Here is a 17,252-nt window from a genome sequence, read left to right as displayed (position 1 = left end):
TGTTTTCTAATCTACATTAATATACTGCTAATTCTGTGGTTTTATGCTAAAAGGTAGGGAATTAAATAATAAAAGTAAAAGTAAAATGAAAGTAAAACATGAATAATTGTGATAACTTTTCAAAAGTCAATTTTTAATTAAAGTCACAAGAAACGAGTGACCGGTGAAAAATAATGTTCTTCCAATTCTTGATTCAATGCATACTAACATCTTAAACTTAGTCTTCTGTGCACGAATTTATCATTTTTTTCGTGTAAATTTCGTATAATCGTCAATTTTTTTTCCAATCGGTCAGTGTTGTTGTGAAAATATGGCAGGTAATTAAAGTTCGTGTTTTGAAGCCAAAGTTTAACGATTGTCACCTGTTTGTCAACAATCGACAAAAAATCAACAAAAAAGCATGGAAATAGAGCACGTGTTTAACATGTAAATTCAGAATGAGATAATAGTTTATTTTAAGGACATCCATGCGTATTGCGATCACCGGATTTTTACGAGATGGGTCACACTGAGGTCACTTTGCATACGGAAAATATGTCGGCGGAATTGCTTCCTGGAAGGAAGCAATTAAAATAAAGTAAATTTCTACTTAATATGAATAAATTATAGAATTTTCTTCAGAAAAAAGTATATGTACATAAGTTTTATAAATAATGAAAAATCTGAAAACTATCCATTGAGCCGTTATAAAAAAACATATGCATTATTTTTTTTTAATTTGAGGTTTCTTATGACTTTAATTGATCGACATAAAAAAACTTTTTTACACCAAGACAGTTAAATTTCAGCACTAATTTGCTTTTAACCTGAGATTATTTTATTTTTGCATAATATCTCTTTAGAATATTATCGAAGAATGTATAGAATATCTGCTAGATTGCAATAAGTTATAAATAGAATACAGAAAGTACCTGTTCTATAAATACAGTTTTAAATTAATCATTACAAGGACATATTTTGGAAGGACGCCTTAAAACAGGTAGATACTATTTTAAAATCATTATCATAGTTCCATGAACCATGTTCTGTATGATATGTAACGCAAGATATAAAAAAAAAACAGAATAAAAGTGACCACGATGATGTCAATTCACACGGGTTTGCTAGAGACGCCATTCGAAGTGGTCGTATGATTCTCGAGGTATGATTAAACATGCATCCATGTTATTGAGAAAAGTCTTCTGCGAGCAGCTCATATAATACGCTGAAAAGTTTAATGAATGCATTTCTAGGATTTTTAATTATTGCAAATGCAAGTAGGCATCAATTGCGGGTATGTATTATATGGGGGACGGAAAATAAATTCAAAATGAAGAGATTGTATGTTCATATTTTTTTTAATTATTTTTAAACTATTAACCTCAAGATTTTGTGAGCTTGTGCCTTGGATAACATATATGAAAATGATAGCAGTGGTTCTACCCTTAATACAAAACACGTATTTTCTTCTGGCCAAAACTTTAATAGTGATCTCATCTATAGATGCTACTCATTTGTCCATATGGATCGTAAGATGGCTGTTCGCATGCATGCATACTATGAGATGTAACGTTTAACATGTCGACTCCTCCCTGCGCTCGTTTTTTTTGAAGATTTTTACTTTTTTCTATTCTGTGTTTGCACAATTTTTTCCTGGAGATACTATATAGAAAGGAAATAACTTTATTTCTCAAAACATAGTCATATGTAAAATGGGGAATACATGAAAGCATTATTTGCCAATTTATCATTCTGCTGCAACAAATTTATCTATCCAAAGCTTTTGCCTGCTGCATTTGGACTAACAGTTCTTCCTACGGATATTTCACACAATTCACTGTTATGACAAATTTAAATAACTTTTCAAATTTGACTTTCTAAAACTTTTTTCCCTTCAAAAAGATAAGCCATTTTTTTCATTTATTTTTCTAATGAACTTGTTTTGCTGTTCTATTTAAGTTTTTTTTTATTTTCATACACTTCAAAGATATTTCATTGTCGCGCTTCAAAACGTTTCTTTCAAAAAGCACGTGTTCTATGAAATTTATCATGGCATGCATTTATAGGAATATTTTTATAAAACTTGATCATTCTAAATAACAAACATTGAAACATTGGAACAGCTTCGTTTATTTTCATGTGTAGCAAAGTTAATTCATTTTTAGCACAAGTTTTATGGCCGCCATTACGAATTTAGTGATCAATTCGAGGTGATTGCACCACAAGATGGTTGACAATATGTTTCACAAAACAATCTATAACATGGTTTGTAACGTTTATTGATTCATAAAACTGAAAATATTGTGTGCATAATGCGAAAAACAAGATATGATAATATTCTGGTGCATGATTTATATGTTTGTTAGCATGTATCCACTCCTTGACTCACTATGTAGAAAATAAAGAGAGGTATTATAATTGCCTATCACCTGAGTTCAAACAAACTCATCATAGATACCAGGATTAAATAAGTATTTACGCCAGACGCGCGTTTCGTCTACAAAAGACTCAAATGGCGAAGAAAAACTCAATTTAAAGGTCAAGGTGTGGCTCTTAACAATGGAAAAACCCATACTAAATAGTCAACTATAAAAGGCCCAGACATTAAAAATGTTAAACGATTCAAGCGAAAAAACTAACGACTTAATTCATATACATGTATATATATGCATTTTTTACAAATCTTCCTTGATGTTTTCCCAGTGGTTTTTATCTTTTACTGTCCTCATAAACTTTTCAGTGTCTTGCTTTTTTTAATGTTTTTGGTAATCTTTTTGAAATAAAATCATGTGCATACTCCGAATTAAGCTGCTCCGAATTAATTAATGCTTAATTCGGAGCAAAAACTTTAAAAATCTGTATGTATTAATTCTTTCAATATAATTTCAGGATGTTGGGAAAGGAAAACGAGAATGTACTACGTTTACCTTCCGATGCTTTCAATTATGATCCTGATCTTTTCAATTGTGCAAAGAAATCGGTTGAAACGAAGTCACTACTACCAATCTTGAAAGATGAAATAAAATCTAAAATACAAGCTAAACGTCTATCTCAAGGATTAGAAGAACTAAAAGTAGAATTTGAAAGCAAACCACAATCACCTGTAAGTAACTTATGATTTTAAATAATTATATCTTGTAAATGTGGGTATGACATATCCAATATTCTTTAAAATATATGTCTACTAATTTAATGTATTTTTTTTTTATTATGAATTTGTTTTACAATAGGTCAAGCAAAATTTGAAACATTGAAGTTTGTATTGATTGGCTTTTAGTGTTTTGTTCAATATGTTTGAAAACGTATCAGGTCAATGGTTCATGGTTCTTATGATAGTGCGATAGATATGGATACATTTTAAGTTAAAAAATTAATAATTTGAAACCATGCCAGGAAAACATTGGACAAATTGAAGAAACATATTAGATAAAAGAGACAGAAAGAAACCATACGTTGAAGAAAAAAATGCAAAATGAAATAACATATAGTCTTAGTTTTAACATATTTATTTATAGTGGATTGGGAAACAAGTTTTGCAACTTATACTAATCCCTTTCCACTTTGCGGGTGCGAGTGCTGCCTTGTAGCGGCATTAGCCTACTCTTTTTCGAAATCTACAAGGGTGTCTTTAACGTGCAAGAGATATGGCTCTCTCTTAACACGGTTAAGCCATCTATCGCCCCCTTCCGACGGACTATCATCGTTTCCTTAAGACCATACTCGCAAATGGTGTCAAGGGAGAGCCGAAAATTGAGTTCCTCAAATTTTCATCCCGAACGGGAATCGAACCAGGAACATAGTCTTGGTCCCCGTCTTGGTGATAATGACATGTCAAAAAGTCGTCGGACAGTTAGTTGTATTAGGGAGGAAAAACAAAAAGGTGAAAAGAGAGAGGAGATAGAAAAATTTACATTTGAAGTATGCAATTGCTATGTTTTTCTTTTGCAGCTAACAGAAGAAGAACTAGAAAAACAAAATCACAGAAAACTGCATAATAGAGTTTCAGCTAAAAAATGTCGATATAAGAAAAAGATATTTTATTCACGAAAACAACAGGTGAGATGGATTAACATTGAAGGGTAAAAAATCAACAGCAAGACTAAGTTTTAATAACACTATATTCGTATTTTAAAACTACTTTGCTGGTGTTAATCTCGGCGACTAAAAGTCCACCAGCAGATATATCGACCCAGTGGTATTATAAACATTAACAGTAACAATTTTACTGACCTAGATGCGCATATCGACAATACGTTTCTCCTCAGTGATGCTCGGAGGCCAAAATATTTACAAATCCAAACTTAATTAATACATAAAGAGCTGATAGACCAAAAAAGAAATAAAACGTATACTATTAGCCAAGGACAGGGAAATAGAGCTTTTCATAGAGAAGAATTTTCCTAAATTATTTTCAAAAATTTTAATCAGCAAATTTTGATAACGCGATATCCGTTTTTTATTATAATATTATTTTACTATAGTTCAATTCAAGTAAAGATTTACAACTTTCTGATTTTGTCTGTGTGAATGAAAGCAATCATATTTTGCTATAATTCAATTCAAGTATATATTTACAACTTTCTGATTTTGTCTGTGTGAATGAAACCAATCATATGAATTAAATTTCTGGGGAAATTGAATATACCTTTTTTCTACATATTTGCTCCTTTATATTGTAGAAAAACAATAGAAATTGTGATTATTTTTTAACAACAATTCATATTTTCCCTTTATATTCGATACACAAGGCTTCGTGAATTTCCCTTAGAATATTTGCTATTGCGCAGTGTACGGCCTTTGGGCAACTGAAAAATTGAATCAAAAGCGTTACTCCTTCACTTATTTTCAAATTTCTACAGAGATTATTCTCATTTTAAATAGCTCCTCCTTTGCATTTCCTTTTACATTAAACACAGTATACAACATCGCAGTTATTTGCCAGGCTAATGTCTTTATCTTGATGTATTATTCTATTTTCAGGAGCTCCATGAGCTAGAGAAAAGAAATCAGCAGTTAAAGAACACTATAAATAGAATAGAAACTGAGAAGGATTATTATATGTCAAAACTAGCTAGTTCTCCTGAAATTATGAACATTTGTACTGAGTTGTATGGAGAACCTTTAGATATTTTATGTGAAATCAAATCAGACAATGTGCTAAATCATTAAGATTTAAATTTCAATTTAGACAACCTAGTTCCTCTATTATGATATCAATGTATAGTTCCAATAAAATAATTCCTAGAGTGGACATTTTTAGTATATATGCAGCTTTAAAAGGGTATTCAGAAAGCGTTACGGACGCATACATTTTATTAAGTGGTATTCTCATTATTTTTTCGCTATTCTTTAATAGACATTCACAACTTAATATGTCTATATTCTATATGTTTAAGGTTTTTTTTAATCTACCACCTGCTTGTACCACATTGATCTACAATATAGTAAAAACCAAATGATATCTGAATCTGTAATTTGAAAATAAGCGATTTTTGAAAAACAAAATAATAGGGCTTTTAGACATCGTTTATATATCTGTAAACGTATCTCTAAGCATGTACAGGAGTACATATACGAAAAAAGAAGTACAAACCTTAGTTTCAAAAACCCAGACAACACCAACTCTTAATTAAAAGCCTCATAGAAAACCGATAAATTAGTTTAACATTCGTCACAACTCGGCCGATTCCGTACCTCATCTAACGGATAGAAGGAGAGAAGCGGAGTCACCCGAGGATTGCCGATTGATTAGTTTAAGAATCGCAAATGCTGTTGTGTTTTGAAAGTAAATTCCATTAAAAGCAAATATAAATAATATAATTCTTCCATTTGCAATATCTGCCTTATGAGTTCTTACATGTTTAAAAAGTGTTGTGTCTATGTTTATTTGTGTTTGGCTTTGAACTACCCTTAAACTTTGATAAGGATATCGCAAAACATCAGCTGCTTAGTCACTTGAGTAGCGAATGATTTAAGAGGTTCTTTTTATAACCATTCAATTCATCAGGGTAACATATTGCTTTCCTGTAATACTTTTCTACTCAAGAGAAACATCCTAAATTGTTAGAGCGAAACACAAACAAAACTTAAACCGTGTGCATACATACTTGCTTAGATACACTTCATGAATATTTAATGTTTTTCTTTGACTGCCTTAAAACATAGACTAAAAAATTACACAGAAATTAAAAAGAGATCATAGAGTTATCTCTCTCCTTACACAACTTTTATAGTGTATTCTTTATAATTTATTTTTCCTATTAAGAGTTCGTGTTTAAACAAAATACTATGTATTGTATTTGATTCAAGTTTAATCATTATGTCCAGTATTGAGTACATGTGCATTAAGTGCTGTATACGACCTCTAATAATACATTAAACATAAATCAAACAATTCTTTAGAAAAGACATTCAGTAACCAGGAAGAGAGTTCACAGTAATATTTATATATTAGGTCTATATTGATTTTTATTGGCTGATGTGTAACTGATATTTTGAAGCGTATTTTCCAATGATAAAAAATAGACAAATTATTACTATTATCATACATGATATCTTAACTTATTGACATTTTGATAAATATTTATACAAAAAAGTAGCAGGTCATAAAATCTGATTGTCCTTAATTAATCTTAGTCTTTATGATCTATTCGGTACATTCATTCTTTCTTCTTTCATTGATGTTCGTTCGTATATGTGTCGTAAAGAACACACATTATCCTTAGTAAGAACAGAAAAGTAAATTATATTGCATAAACCTACTAGTAATAAATTTTTAAAATAACTAAAATCTTTAAAACAAAAGTAACTTCAACAAGAAACGAAAGAATAAAGAGTTAAAACAAAACCAAGGCGACAAAAAAATGCCACTGCTTTAAAGGAATGAAAAGTTTCTGTGTACAATTGTAAAAATAGTCAACAAGTATACAAAATTTTAAAGACCGGACTATAGCCTGTTTTGGCCTTATATTTAATGTGCAATAACATATTTCAAATACATTTACAACAAGGAAGAGACATATAATTTATATAGTAAATTATTTATACAGTAATAATAATAAATTTTAAAATTTCCAATTCTACTTAATTCGTTCAATTCTTAAATCTAGATTTTATAATCGATTTGCGAGAAATGAAATAAAGTTCAATGGAAAGTTTCTTACTTCATAAAGAACGTTCAGAGCTAAAATTGGGACCTCAAAAATGTGATAAAACATACTTAGGGACAATTCAACATTTAAGAGACATAAATAGAATTAAATTGTAGTCAACCCATTGAACTTATTCGATAATGTTAAGTTGAATAAGGTTTAATATATTGATTATCTCTATGTATGAATACATTGATTTCTAAAAGAATCCGGCTACAGGGAATTGGGAAGTGAAACTTCGTTGTAAAAAGCCGTTTCGATAAAATCACAATAACTGAGCTGACATTTCATATATTTCTAGAAATCATCAAAGTGACAAATTTACGCAACGCCAAATCTACAAGTAACATCATTATATCAGACATATGATACGACTAAGAAATATGCACAACAAACATACAACCCTCAGACCAGAACATCATGCAAAGACAACAATACTGAAATTTGAAGCCATAATTATATTGGTACTCATAATTACTTCCTTTTGGAGGCATTAACAGACACCTCAAACAGGATCTTCATCCTGACATGGTTTAAGCAATATTAAAAATTGAGACTTATGGGCAATATAAGACTTATTAAAATAGACCAAGAGGGACATCAAAATACTGCATAAATCAAAGCAAAAATTAATCGATAACACTGAAACCCTAAACCTTATTCAATTGACCGCAGTTTTACTTTCCTAAGAAATGAAGATATAAACAAAATATGTTTACAAAAATATCGAACTCCAAAGTCAATCAAAAAAGGACGAAGCCAATAAGACTTCACAAAACCATATCATCGGCAATATAAACCAACGGGACAAAAGGAAAACAAATGTCATGTTCCTGACTTGGTACAGTAATTTTTGGAATACTTATTGCATACGGAATGTTGATTTAGAGTATTTAAGGAAACTCGTCATAAATACCAGAATTAAATTTTTGTGTTTTTCCTGTGTTGTGTTGTTTACAGGAATAGGAAAACTAAATATGGAGTCTTTGTATTCACTCACACCTCGTTACAACCTATCAATGTTACAGATACCGCAGATCAAAATCTACTGTACGTTTCTGCTACATTAATTGTGTTACGATGTCAATCGGAAACGAAGTCAAACATCTGATCTACATTATAGCAAAGTAGAACAATTGTTTTGAATGACAATTGGGAACACTTCTTATTGTTTCTTCAATGATAGCCGGTAATAGGGTGTGGAACTACTGGGTTGGCATTTAAACATCTAGTTGTTGGGAATAAAAATGTATATCTCAAATCATGAGAAAAAGTTAATGGTTTGTCTGGATTTTTTTTTTAGCTTTTTGATCGGATTAGATTAAGTTGTTTGATTCTGATTTCAATATAAGACCATCTTTTTTATAAAGGGTTTGTTATTGGGGTTTTTTTTTTAGTCTTCCTCTAAAAATTATATTTTTTTTATTAATGGGGGATTGCTGTCTTAGATATTCGCCCTTTATCTCCTTTTAAATTATAAAACTCAAACGATAATAAATCGTAAAATGACAAATAAAAATGGCAACAGCTCCTTAGAGAAGGAGAGCATAAACAATAACTTAAAAAAAATTACTATCCAAAGAACGATTTTAATATATAATTGGCTAAATCAGGTTTGATTTGTTTATTTCCTTGTTTCAAAAATACTTAAGAGCTCTGACAAAGTTACTATAACAAAAAGATACTTAAGGCGAAGTGTACGTAATTGCACGCCTCTAGCGGAATACGGGATTAAAAACGTTCGTCGTTAGTTACGCAAGTTATCTCCCATACTCCAAGAAAGGGCACACGAAATAGAAACTACTTTCTGCGGTCTATAATGAATCCAACAAGCACGCCTGTGCTGTCTCAAACCTCATAGAAATTATCTAAATAACTCAAATTAGAAATCACAGCATTATGTACGTTGTTCTGTGTGCAGCCTGACTTAAAAACACTGGGTTTTTTTTAGACGCGTAGGAAAAGGCATTTCGTGTTTATGATATCAACAGAAAGAAAAAACGCCTCACAACAAAATTATAAACAAATAAACATGTAACAATTTTTCTTCTATTGATGATCATTGATATCAATTAATTAAAATGAAACCTGAATTGACTCAACAATATCGTTTTAAAAAGCCGTAGTCTTGAACGAAAAACACAGTACTCAACGTGAAGTTTTATAATAGCCGGGTTACAAATAATTAATGAAAGACGTGTGAATTTAATTGTTTAATTAAAAAGACGTTGAAATGTTCATATTTTGTGCAATTGAAAATTCAAGGACATGATTTATATTCATATAAGAAATCAGACGATACCAAGAGAATAATTTGACCACTAGTGCAAAACTTACCAGTCGGAAGAACAAAGACGGAAAACAAATAAAAAATAAACAAATGGTATTTAGTATGCACATTTTTTTTTGTCGTTTTTTTATATCATGTATAATTTGTGCAAATCGTAAGCATTTCCTTGAGGTAACGCTTACAACTAATACAAAAACATAAATATGTGTATTAAGTTCCCTTGTGAAATGAATCGGTCGCATGAAATCAACTATTTAATCTTAAACAATGCTAAATTAAGAACATAAAAAGTACCTGTTGTAAAAATAACACTACAAAGATGACAAGGAATTATTTTTAACCATCGCATATGTGTGACACACAGGTATTCATTTTAACATTTTTTAAATTCACAATTATAATTTCATGCTATATTTGAATGTACTATAATTCTACACATTTTTTCGATGACCACAATTATAACAAACACGCGATTGATTTCATTATTAACTCAAATGTTATATTCAAATTTGTATGGATGAGATCCCTTATGAATGATTCCACTGTAGGGTGTTTTCTGCAAATACGGACTCAAACATTTCCTGTTTGAATTAGAATGAGATAAAGGAAGGTAGGTAAGCCAATCACGATTCTTACAAATAACTAAGGAATGGTTTTAACATGGATGCACTCTCAGAGACTGCATTTGTCTGATTCTAATTTTTTAGAATTGAAGGTGTTAATAAGATCAGTTATGAAGATTTCAAAAATTCTCAAACACCGGATTGTTGAGACGCGCATTTAAAATATCCGGTGAGACTCCAAAATATTCGTAGAACGTACATTTGTTTCTGTACTACTTTATGCCATCTATACCACGTGTAGTACATATTGTTTGTATAGTAAAAATGAACTTTCTAATCTTTAATATACAAAACAGAATGCATTCATCAATCAAACTACTAAATTTAACAATTACTATCAGGAGGCATCTGTTAATGTTAAAGCCTGGTTTCAAATAATATATTTATTAAAAAGTCTGTCTTTTTTCAAAAAGTCAATCAATATGGTATTCGTGGAACATTTATGCTTCCCTTTTGGTAATTCTAATACTTTATTTAATCATAGATAAATTTGTAAAATCAAAAACTGATTTAATCTCAAATAAGTCTTTGAGTTTTATTTTATGTAAAATCAAAAATAGATTTAAATATCAATTACATATTGATTGTATAATAGTAAATCAAAAATAGATTTAAATATCATTTAAGTCTTGAGTTTATTTTTAAAAAAAATAATGGTCAGTTGAGTGAGTTGAGTGCAAATGAAAGGGAAAAGTCCATCGGGAACACGCTGTTTTAAAAGTTGTTAGTTTCATTTATAAAGTTTAAGGATATTTCTTATTTTTAATTATCACATTATCATTAACAACCCCTATGTACACCTCAAGAATATATCATTCCTGCAAAATTTAATTTCAAATAAATATAAATTTAAATAAGACATGATCTTTTTAAATACCAAATATGAACGGTCGTCTTGGAATAAGTATGATTAATTTACGTATCTACCTCATTGGTAAGGTTTATTTTATTTAATAGGTAGTATTTAAAAATATAACATCATATTGGCTCATTTTAGATACTAAAGTATTGGAATAGATCAACTATAAAAAGAAACACCATTTTGAACACTGTACGAATAATGATGAAACTGACAAGGCTGAATTTGAATGCTTAATATTTTTATGACAAAGTCAGCGTATGGCTTATTTGTCTCTTATTTTGTATTTAGGAACTCGTCATGTACATATATATGATAGTACATACCAGTACTATTTATCATGTAATTCAATTAAGGTAACAATGACAATGCTTTTTTATAAATCCATTTCCCTTATTTAAGGGAAGTTCACAAAGTTTCGTTCATGGTAACCACACAATGACCTTTAACTTGTTGAAGAGTTATATTTTAATAGGATAATTTTGCGTAAGCATGAGTCAATGCATAGAATATAAAAAAAACAAAAAAACACGTGTTACATTTTTATATTATATGATTACGATCAGGCGTATATTTAGATATAATAGAAAAAGCACTATTATATGCACGGTGAGGGGATGGGGAAATTACATATTAAAAGAAAATCGGAAGAAAGTTTTTATCAGCAGTGAAGCCGAAACACATTGCGTATCAGTTTCATCATCAATCTATTTATTTCAGAATGGACGGTAAAGAGAATGAAAGAGTATTTCGACTGCCATCTGATGCTCATAATTTTGACAATGATCTGTATGACCGTGCAAAAGAGTCAGTTGCTAGAAAGTCTATATTACCTTTATTGAAAGACGAATTGAAGCTGAAAATACAGACAAGACGTCTGTCGCAGGGACTGGATGAACTTAAAGTAGATTTTGAAAATAAACCGCAAACGCCTGTAAGTTTAGTTTAATACTTTAACCACTAATATATGTTAATCTTTGTAAGAATCCAAAATTATGAGTTTCAATATTTGAATACCCTAATTATAACTTCATTCTGAAATTAATTTTAGGAATATGAATTTTACATGCACACTTCCCAACTTCTTAAAATAAAATAAAATCAATTAACCAATATTCATAAATTGTATTTTTTTTATATTAATGTCTCAGACAATTTAGCCATTCAACGTTTCTACTAAAAGCAAGCATTATTTTTTATTTGTTGGTTCTCCGTTTACACCTAGTTGATAAATGATAGAAAACCAACAATTTCGATTTATACCACGCACATTGCAACATGTTAGTCATATAACTGAAATACATAATTTGCACCTCATACCGGTAGCCAGGGGGTTCGGGGGGTTCAAGTAAGCACTGTTAAAGTCAACGTTTTGTTCAAATTGTGACTGTTAAAGTCGAGTTCATGAGTCCAACGAAGCCCCCCCCCCCCCCCCCCCCCCCCTTGGAAATTCCTGGCTACGGGCCTGCACCTATAACATGAAACTTCGAAATCTGTAGGCGCAGAGCAATAAAATTGTCGAATATTTGCCAATAATGGGTTTCAAGCTTTTGTTTTATAAGATATTTTTCAAGTATATATTTCTCGTCATCTTTTATACAAATCACAATGACACAAGGAACATGTCATCCCACAAAGCTAATTTACCACGCAAAATGTGAGCATGTGTAAGCGTAATTTCATTCCACCCTGTTTTTATTCCTGGTAACTGTTTTTCACTAGAGAATATTGGATGTAAATAGTGTGAAAGCGTTGTCGATCTTGATATCATTGTTTTGTTTACATTGGACCGGTTTATTGTTTAAATACATTTATAGGTTAAAATCATAATAGTTTTCAAGGAACCAATTTGATTAATAGATATTGACATTGAAGATATGATTTTATGTCGAAGTCTACCAAAACGCAAATGCACAGAAAAACTTTTGCAATCCTGGGTATATGAATACAAGTTACAATTAGTAACAATTTGAAAGCATATGATTTGATAAGAAAAATTTTCCAAATTTAATTCGTAAATAAAGCATTTTATTGTGTTATCATGTGTTCAAAGTGAGGTCTAGAACACTTCATCAGTGTATGAATCTTAAATACTCGTGTAATAAATCCCGGTTCAAAGTAACTAGTGCAATCATTTTAGGTACACAATCACTAGTGTAATACCGGTAATTACTGGTTTAAAATCACTTGTGTAATCATTTTTGGTTGAAAACATTTGTGTGTACATTCCGTGGATGAAAAACACTAGTTTACTTTGTTCCTTTTTTTTTTATATAATTTAGCTATGCAAGTTTTACCAAACCCCATTTTTTTTTATAAATTTCCATTTAAAAAAATCTCTTTAGAATCTTAACAAGAGATGTGGGTATTTTACACTGGACCCGGATTAAAAACCCTACTGAATTTATGTTGGTGGATAAAAAAAAAACACTACGGATTTTCATCCTCCGGATAAAGTACACTTGCCGAATCAAACCACTTCCGTGTACATAAAACTAATTCATCTTGCATAAACAGCATAGAATAGAACGATGCTGTCTGGGTTATATGTAATTAAAGTTAATGAACGGAGGTATTTTTAATTGTTTATAAATAATGTTTTGTTGATTGTTTTTAATGTTTATTTGTGATTTTTTCAATAGCTGGAGTTCGTTTAGGTTTATATTGATACCTTATCATTTTGTATATACATATTATCGAACAAATTGCTGTTTTACCTTTTATACTTGTGTCCATCATTTCCTTTTAATTATACATATGTTATATATGTTTACATGCTGAAAGTTTTCGATGTCTTTTCTTTATCAATTTGATAGCTTACAGAAAAAGAAAGAGAAAAACAAAGTTATAGAAAACGCTGTAACAGATTCTCAGCACGAAAATGTCGAATAAAGAAAAAACAATATAATTATATGGTTCAACAGGTTAGTAACATCACACATACACGGTGTACCGTTAATTATCATCAATTCAAGCAAATTTTCTTGAAGCTTTCTGACGATCTTTTCTTCTCTATTTTCAGCGTATTGTGTATTAAGTCTTCTTAAAGTTTTCAATTTGATCAAATACTCATTAAGGGAAAAAATGAAAGAGACAAGTAATCTAACACAAAAAAAAATACAATTGTGAATATGTTACCAGTAATAATTATGTAGCATATATGTCTTACATATAATGTTTTACATATAAAGGAACTATCGTGTAATGTTGTCATTTTAATGTTATATTTAACATTGCCTTAAAAGCGGGAGGTTTGGCATGCCACAAAACCAGGTTCAACCCACCATTTTTTCTTAAAATGTCCTGTACCAAGTCCGGAAAATGGCCGTTGTTATACAATAGTTTCTGTGTGTGTTACATTTTAATGTTATGTTTCTGTTGTGTCGTAGTTCTCCTCTTATATTTGATGCTTTTCCCTTAGTTTTAGTTTGTAACCCGGATTTGTTTTTTTCTCAATCGATTTACGAATTTCGTACAGCGGTATACTACTGTTGCCTTTATTTACATGATGCAATGTCAATGGAAGTCTAAAAAGATGTAAAATCTTAAATTATATTACAAGTACAATGTCGTTATGATATCTAATAATCTAATCTATCAGTAATCATGATGTAAAATTGAAATTTTATAGTTTCAAACCTATATCTTCTTATTGTGAAAAGTTAGACGCTGCAACAACGAAAAGGATGAATTAACAAGACCGAATGATGGTGTTTTTAATATAGTTCGTTCCGTTATGATTCGAAGTTCATAGGAAAATTTATTTCTTTTGTGATTTCTAGGAGAAAAAGTCAGAAGATATCAAAACAACAACAGCAAACACTAGTATAAGTTTATATTACTAAGGTAGTTCAAAACATAGAAGAAAAAACAAGGATATACTATCGGTGTTTGCAAGTAATTTTTATAGGGAGAACAAATGTTCTGCAGCATATTTATAGAAGTGTTTGGGTAATAAATCAATTAATATTGTTGTTTTGTTATTTTAGGAGCTGGTGGATTTACGAACAACAAATGTACAATTAAAAGATAAAGTTTTTCAGTTGGAAACAGAGAAGGAGTTCTATATATCTAAACTATTCAATAATCAAGAAATTATGAATATTTTAACAGAGTATTATGGAGCGAATTTAAACAGTTTGTGTGAAGTTAAGGAAGACGATAGGTTTACATTTTAAAAACATTAATCAGAATTGCCATGGATTAAATATCTCATATCTAGTCAATATTCCGGAAATCCGGGACATTTCATAGCACATGTATTAGGCTTTTTTTTTTATATAGACTAGACCGTTATTTTTCCCGTTTGAATGGTGTTACACTAGTAATTTTGGGGCCCTTTATAGCTTGTTGTTCGGTGGGAGCCAAGGCTACGTGTTGAAGGCCGTACATTGACCTATAAGTGGTTTACTTTTATAAATTGCTATTTGGATGGAGAGTTGTCTCATTGGCATTCACACCACATCTTCCTATATCTATTTATTAATCAATGGGAGATAACATGCATGCTAGCTAGTGTGCAATAGAACTTACGTTTGATAATGACGAAGAAGACTAGTATCTTCGTACATAATAATTTTTGCAAATTATATACGTCTGTTCCATTGAAAATATAATAAAGTAAATATCAAAATATCAACACGTCGAAATATCACGACGCTTCAACAATAAGAGGGAAAGGTTTCAAACATCTGAAACTGTATCTTGATCTCACCAAAAAAATGGCGTTTCAGCATACAAATTAGAACAAGCACATTTTTACTCAAGATTCACAATGAAATGTTGAATTATGTTAGAATAAACTGCAAGGTTTTAAACAGGACACATGCCATTGTTAGAAATTAAATAATGACTTGCTGATTAAATATTTCATGACCAAACAACACAATGATACAATTTGTAGAACTAGAATTTGCTGATAACCTGATAAAGGTCATCGAGCAAAGGAGTCCTGTGTTTTTTTAGAGTCTTTTCCATATGTTAAGAAAGAATTTTGTTTCTGTAATGTGTTTTGTTTTCCTTTTTTAATGTCTTTCTCCTAAATTGGCTGGTTCTGTTCGATGATTGTGTGTGTAAATGTTTATTTTAATGAGTTTCTGTGCACTCTGCTTGTTTTTAATCTATAGACAAAAAAGGTTCTCAGCTATTCAGTTTTACTCGATCTTAAGTTCTGTGGATTTTTCTTGCTATAATGTTTTTTTACATTTCATATTTTTCTTAAGCATAAGCCCTATAAGGATTAGTGGCGGCTGTTTATTTATGTGGTGCTGATTTAAGGGAATATAAAATGAAAGCTAATTGTTGAATTGTGATTTAAACTGAAGATTGATATACTAAATTTATCTTATGTTCGGATTATGTGGTGAGACAAACATTCGTTAAGAGTTTCGTGGATTTGTTTTGCCTTGCCTATGATTGCTGATATCCGTGAGAAGGTGTAATGTTGATAGCACATATTAAGTTATTTCCAGTTATAAATAAAATTAAAGACATGTGTTCCGTTGCTAGTTTTGTTTATCATGAAGAAGTTTAATTTTTTCTATTTATGGTGGAATATAATGAAGTTTGGAAATGTATTGATGTCTGAAAAACGGCAGCTCTAGGGGGTATCTGAATGTAAACTAAAACATTATTTTCATTTCACAGTAAATACCTTTTGAAAAAAAAATAGTTTTATGATAAATTCCTTATGAAGATCTGGTAAATGGGGTTAAAAGATTATTGTTGTCTAAAAAACAGAACCAAAAGTAGAAAATTTCATTTATAGTTTACAAATAGTTAAATCATATATCATTCAAGGTGGCACGGTAGTATTTCCTGGCCCATAAGGGATAATGATAGCCTTTTTAGAATTTTCACCACTTTCTAACACTGCAAAAAATTCTACATTCAAAGTTAACTGAAGTACTTTCATTTTACTATTCAGAAATGAATTTGAATATGTATCATGACCGTTTACTTTTTTTGCTATTTTTAAAGACCTAAGGCCACTAGTACTTTTAGGTCTTTTATGGTGCAGTGAATACAAAATTTAAAACATTCTAAAAAATTCATTTTCATCTGTATGTAAAATTATTTTATATTTTTCTACACCTGATTCATCCCTCAGTTTGGGAAAGTATGTTCAGTTGACACTGTATTTTTTGTCCAATCACACTGTTTAGATACATTAACCTAAGTAGGGTACACAAAATAGCAACCTAAATTCTGGAATGCAAATACTACCGTGCCACCTTAACCAAGACCTAACAAACTTGAAACCAGTCATGACACCTATGATGCATAGACTTCTTACTTTGGAACATATCACAATAAAGAATACTAGTCTGCACTTATTTCTTACAAAAGAA

The 17,252-nt window shown here is 30.4% G+C and overlaps 2 protein-coding genes across 4 annotated transcripts; both read left to right on the top strand.

Moving 5' to 3' along the window:
• Positions 1-893: 893 nt before the first annotated feature.
• LOC143045074 (uncharacterized) lies at positions 894-5,230 on the top strand. Of its 3 annotated transcripts, none has more exons than XM_076217375.1 (4): positions 894-979; positions 2,869-3,082; positions 3,928-4,035; positions 4,960-5,230. In XM_076217375.1, exons 2-4 carry the CDS (start codon positions 2,870-2,872, stop codon positions 5,146-5,148), a joined length of 510 nt encoding a protein of 169 aa, XP_076073490.1. In that variant the 5' UTR covers positions 894-979; position 2,869; the 3' UTR covers positions 5,149-5,230. The 3 variants fall into 3 exon arrangements, with proteins under 3 accessions (XP_076073490.1, XP_076073489.1, XP_076073488.1); XM_076217374.1 differs by lacking the exon at positions 894-979 and adding an exon at positions 1,003-1,141; XM_076217373.1 differs by lacking the exon at positions 894-979 and adding an exon at positions 1,066-1,273.
• Positions 5,231-9,749: 4,519 nt separating this feature from the next.
• On the top strand, positions 9,750-16,398 carry LOC143045072 (uncharacterized). Its single transcript, XM_076217370.1, has 4 exons — positions 9,750-9,784; positions 11,623-11,836; positions 13,719-13,826; positions 14,892-16,398. The coding sequence occupies exons 2-4, from the start codon at positions 11,624-11,626 to the stop codon at positions 15,078-15,080; spliced, it is 510 nt and encodes a 169-aa protein (XP_076073485.1). The 5' UTR covers positions 9,750-9,784; position 11,623; the 3' UTR covers positions 15,081-16,398.
• The last annotated feature ends 854 nt before the right edge of the window (positions 16,399-17,252 follow it).

This window comes from Mytilus galloprovincialis, chromosome 9 (assembly GCF_965363235.1).
Source record: "Mytilus galloprovincialis chromosome 9, xbMytGall1.hap1.1, whole genome shotgun sequence".
Classification (NCBI taxonomy): Eukaryota; Metazoa; Mollusca; class Bivalvia; order Mytilida; family Mytilidae; genus Mytilus; species Mytilus galloprovincialis.
This window is presented reverse-complemented; position numbering and strand designations above follow the sequence as displayed.

Excerpts from the sequence above, each read along its gene's own strand:
- LOC143045074 (XM_076217373.1), top strand. The coding sequence starts at position 1,251 with ATGCAAGTAGGCATCAATTGCGG. Across the intron at positions 1,274-2,868 it reads CAAGTAGGCATCAATTGCGG|GATGTTGGGAAAGGAAAACG; the intron begins GTATGTATTATA and ends ATATAATTTCAG. Across the intron at positions 3,083-3,927 it reads AAAGCAAACCACAATCACCT|CTAACAGAAGAAGAACTAGA; the intron begins GTAAGTAACTTA and ends TTTCTTTTGCAG.
- LOC143045072 (XM_076217370.1), top strand. The coding sequence starts at position 11,624 with ATGGACGGTAAAGAGAATGAAAGAGTATTTCGACTGCCATCTGATGCT. Across the intron at positions 11,837-13,718 it reads AAAATAAACCGCAAACGCCT|CTTACAGAAAAAGAAAGAGA; the intron begins GTAAGTTTAGTT and ends TCAATTTGATAG. Across the intron at positions 13,827-14,891 it reads ATAATTATATGGTTCAACAG|GAGCTGGTGGATTTACGAAC; the intron begins GTTAGTAACATC and ends TTGTTATTTTAG.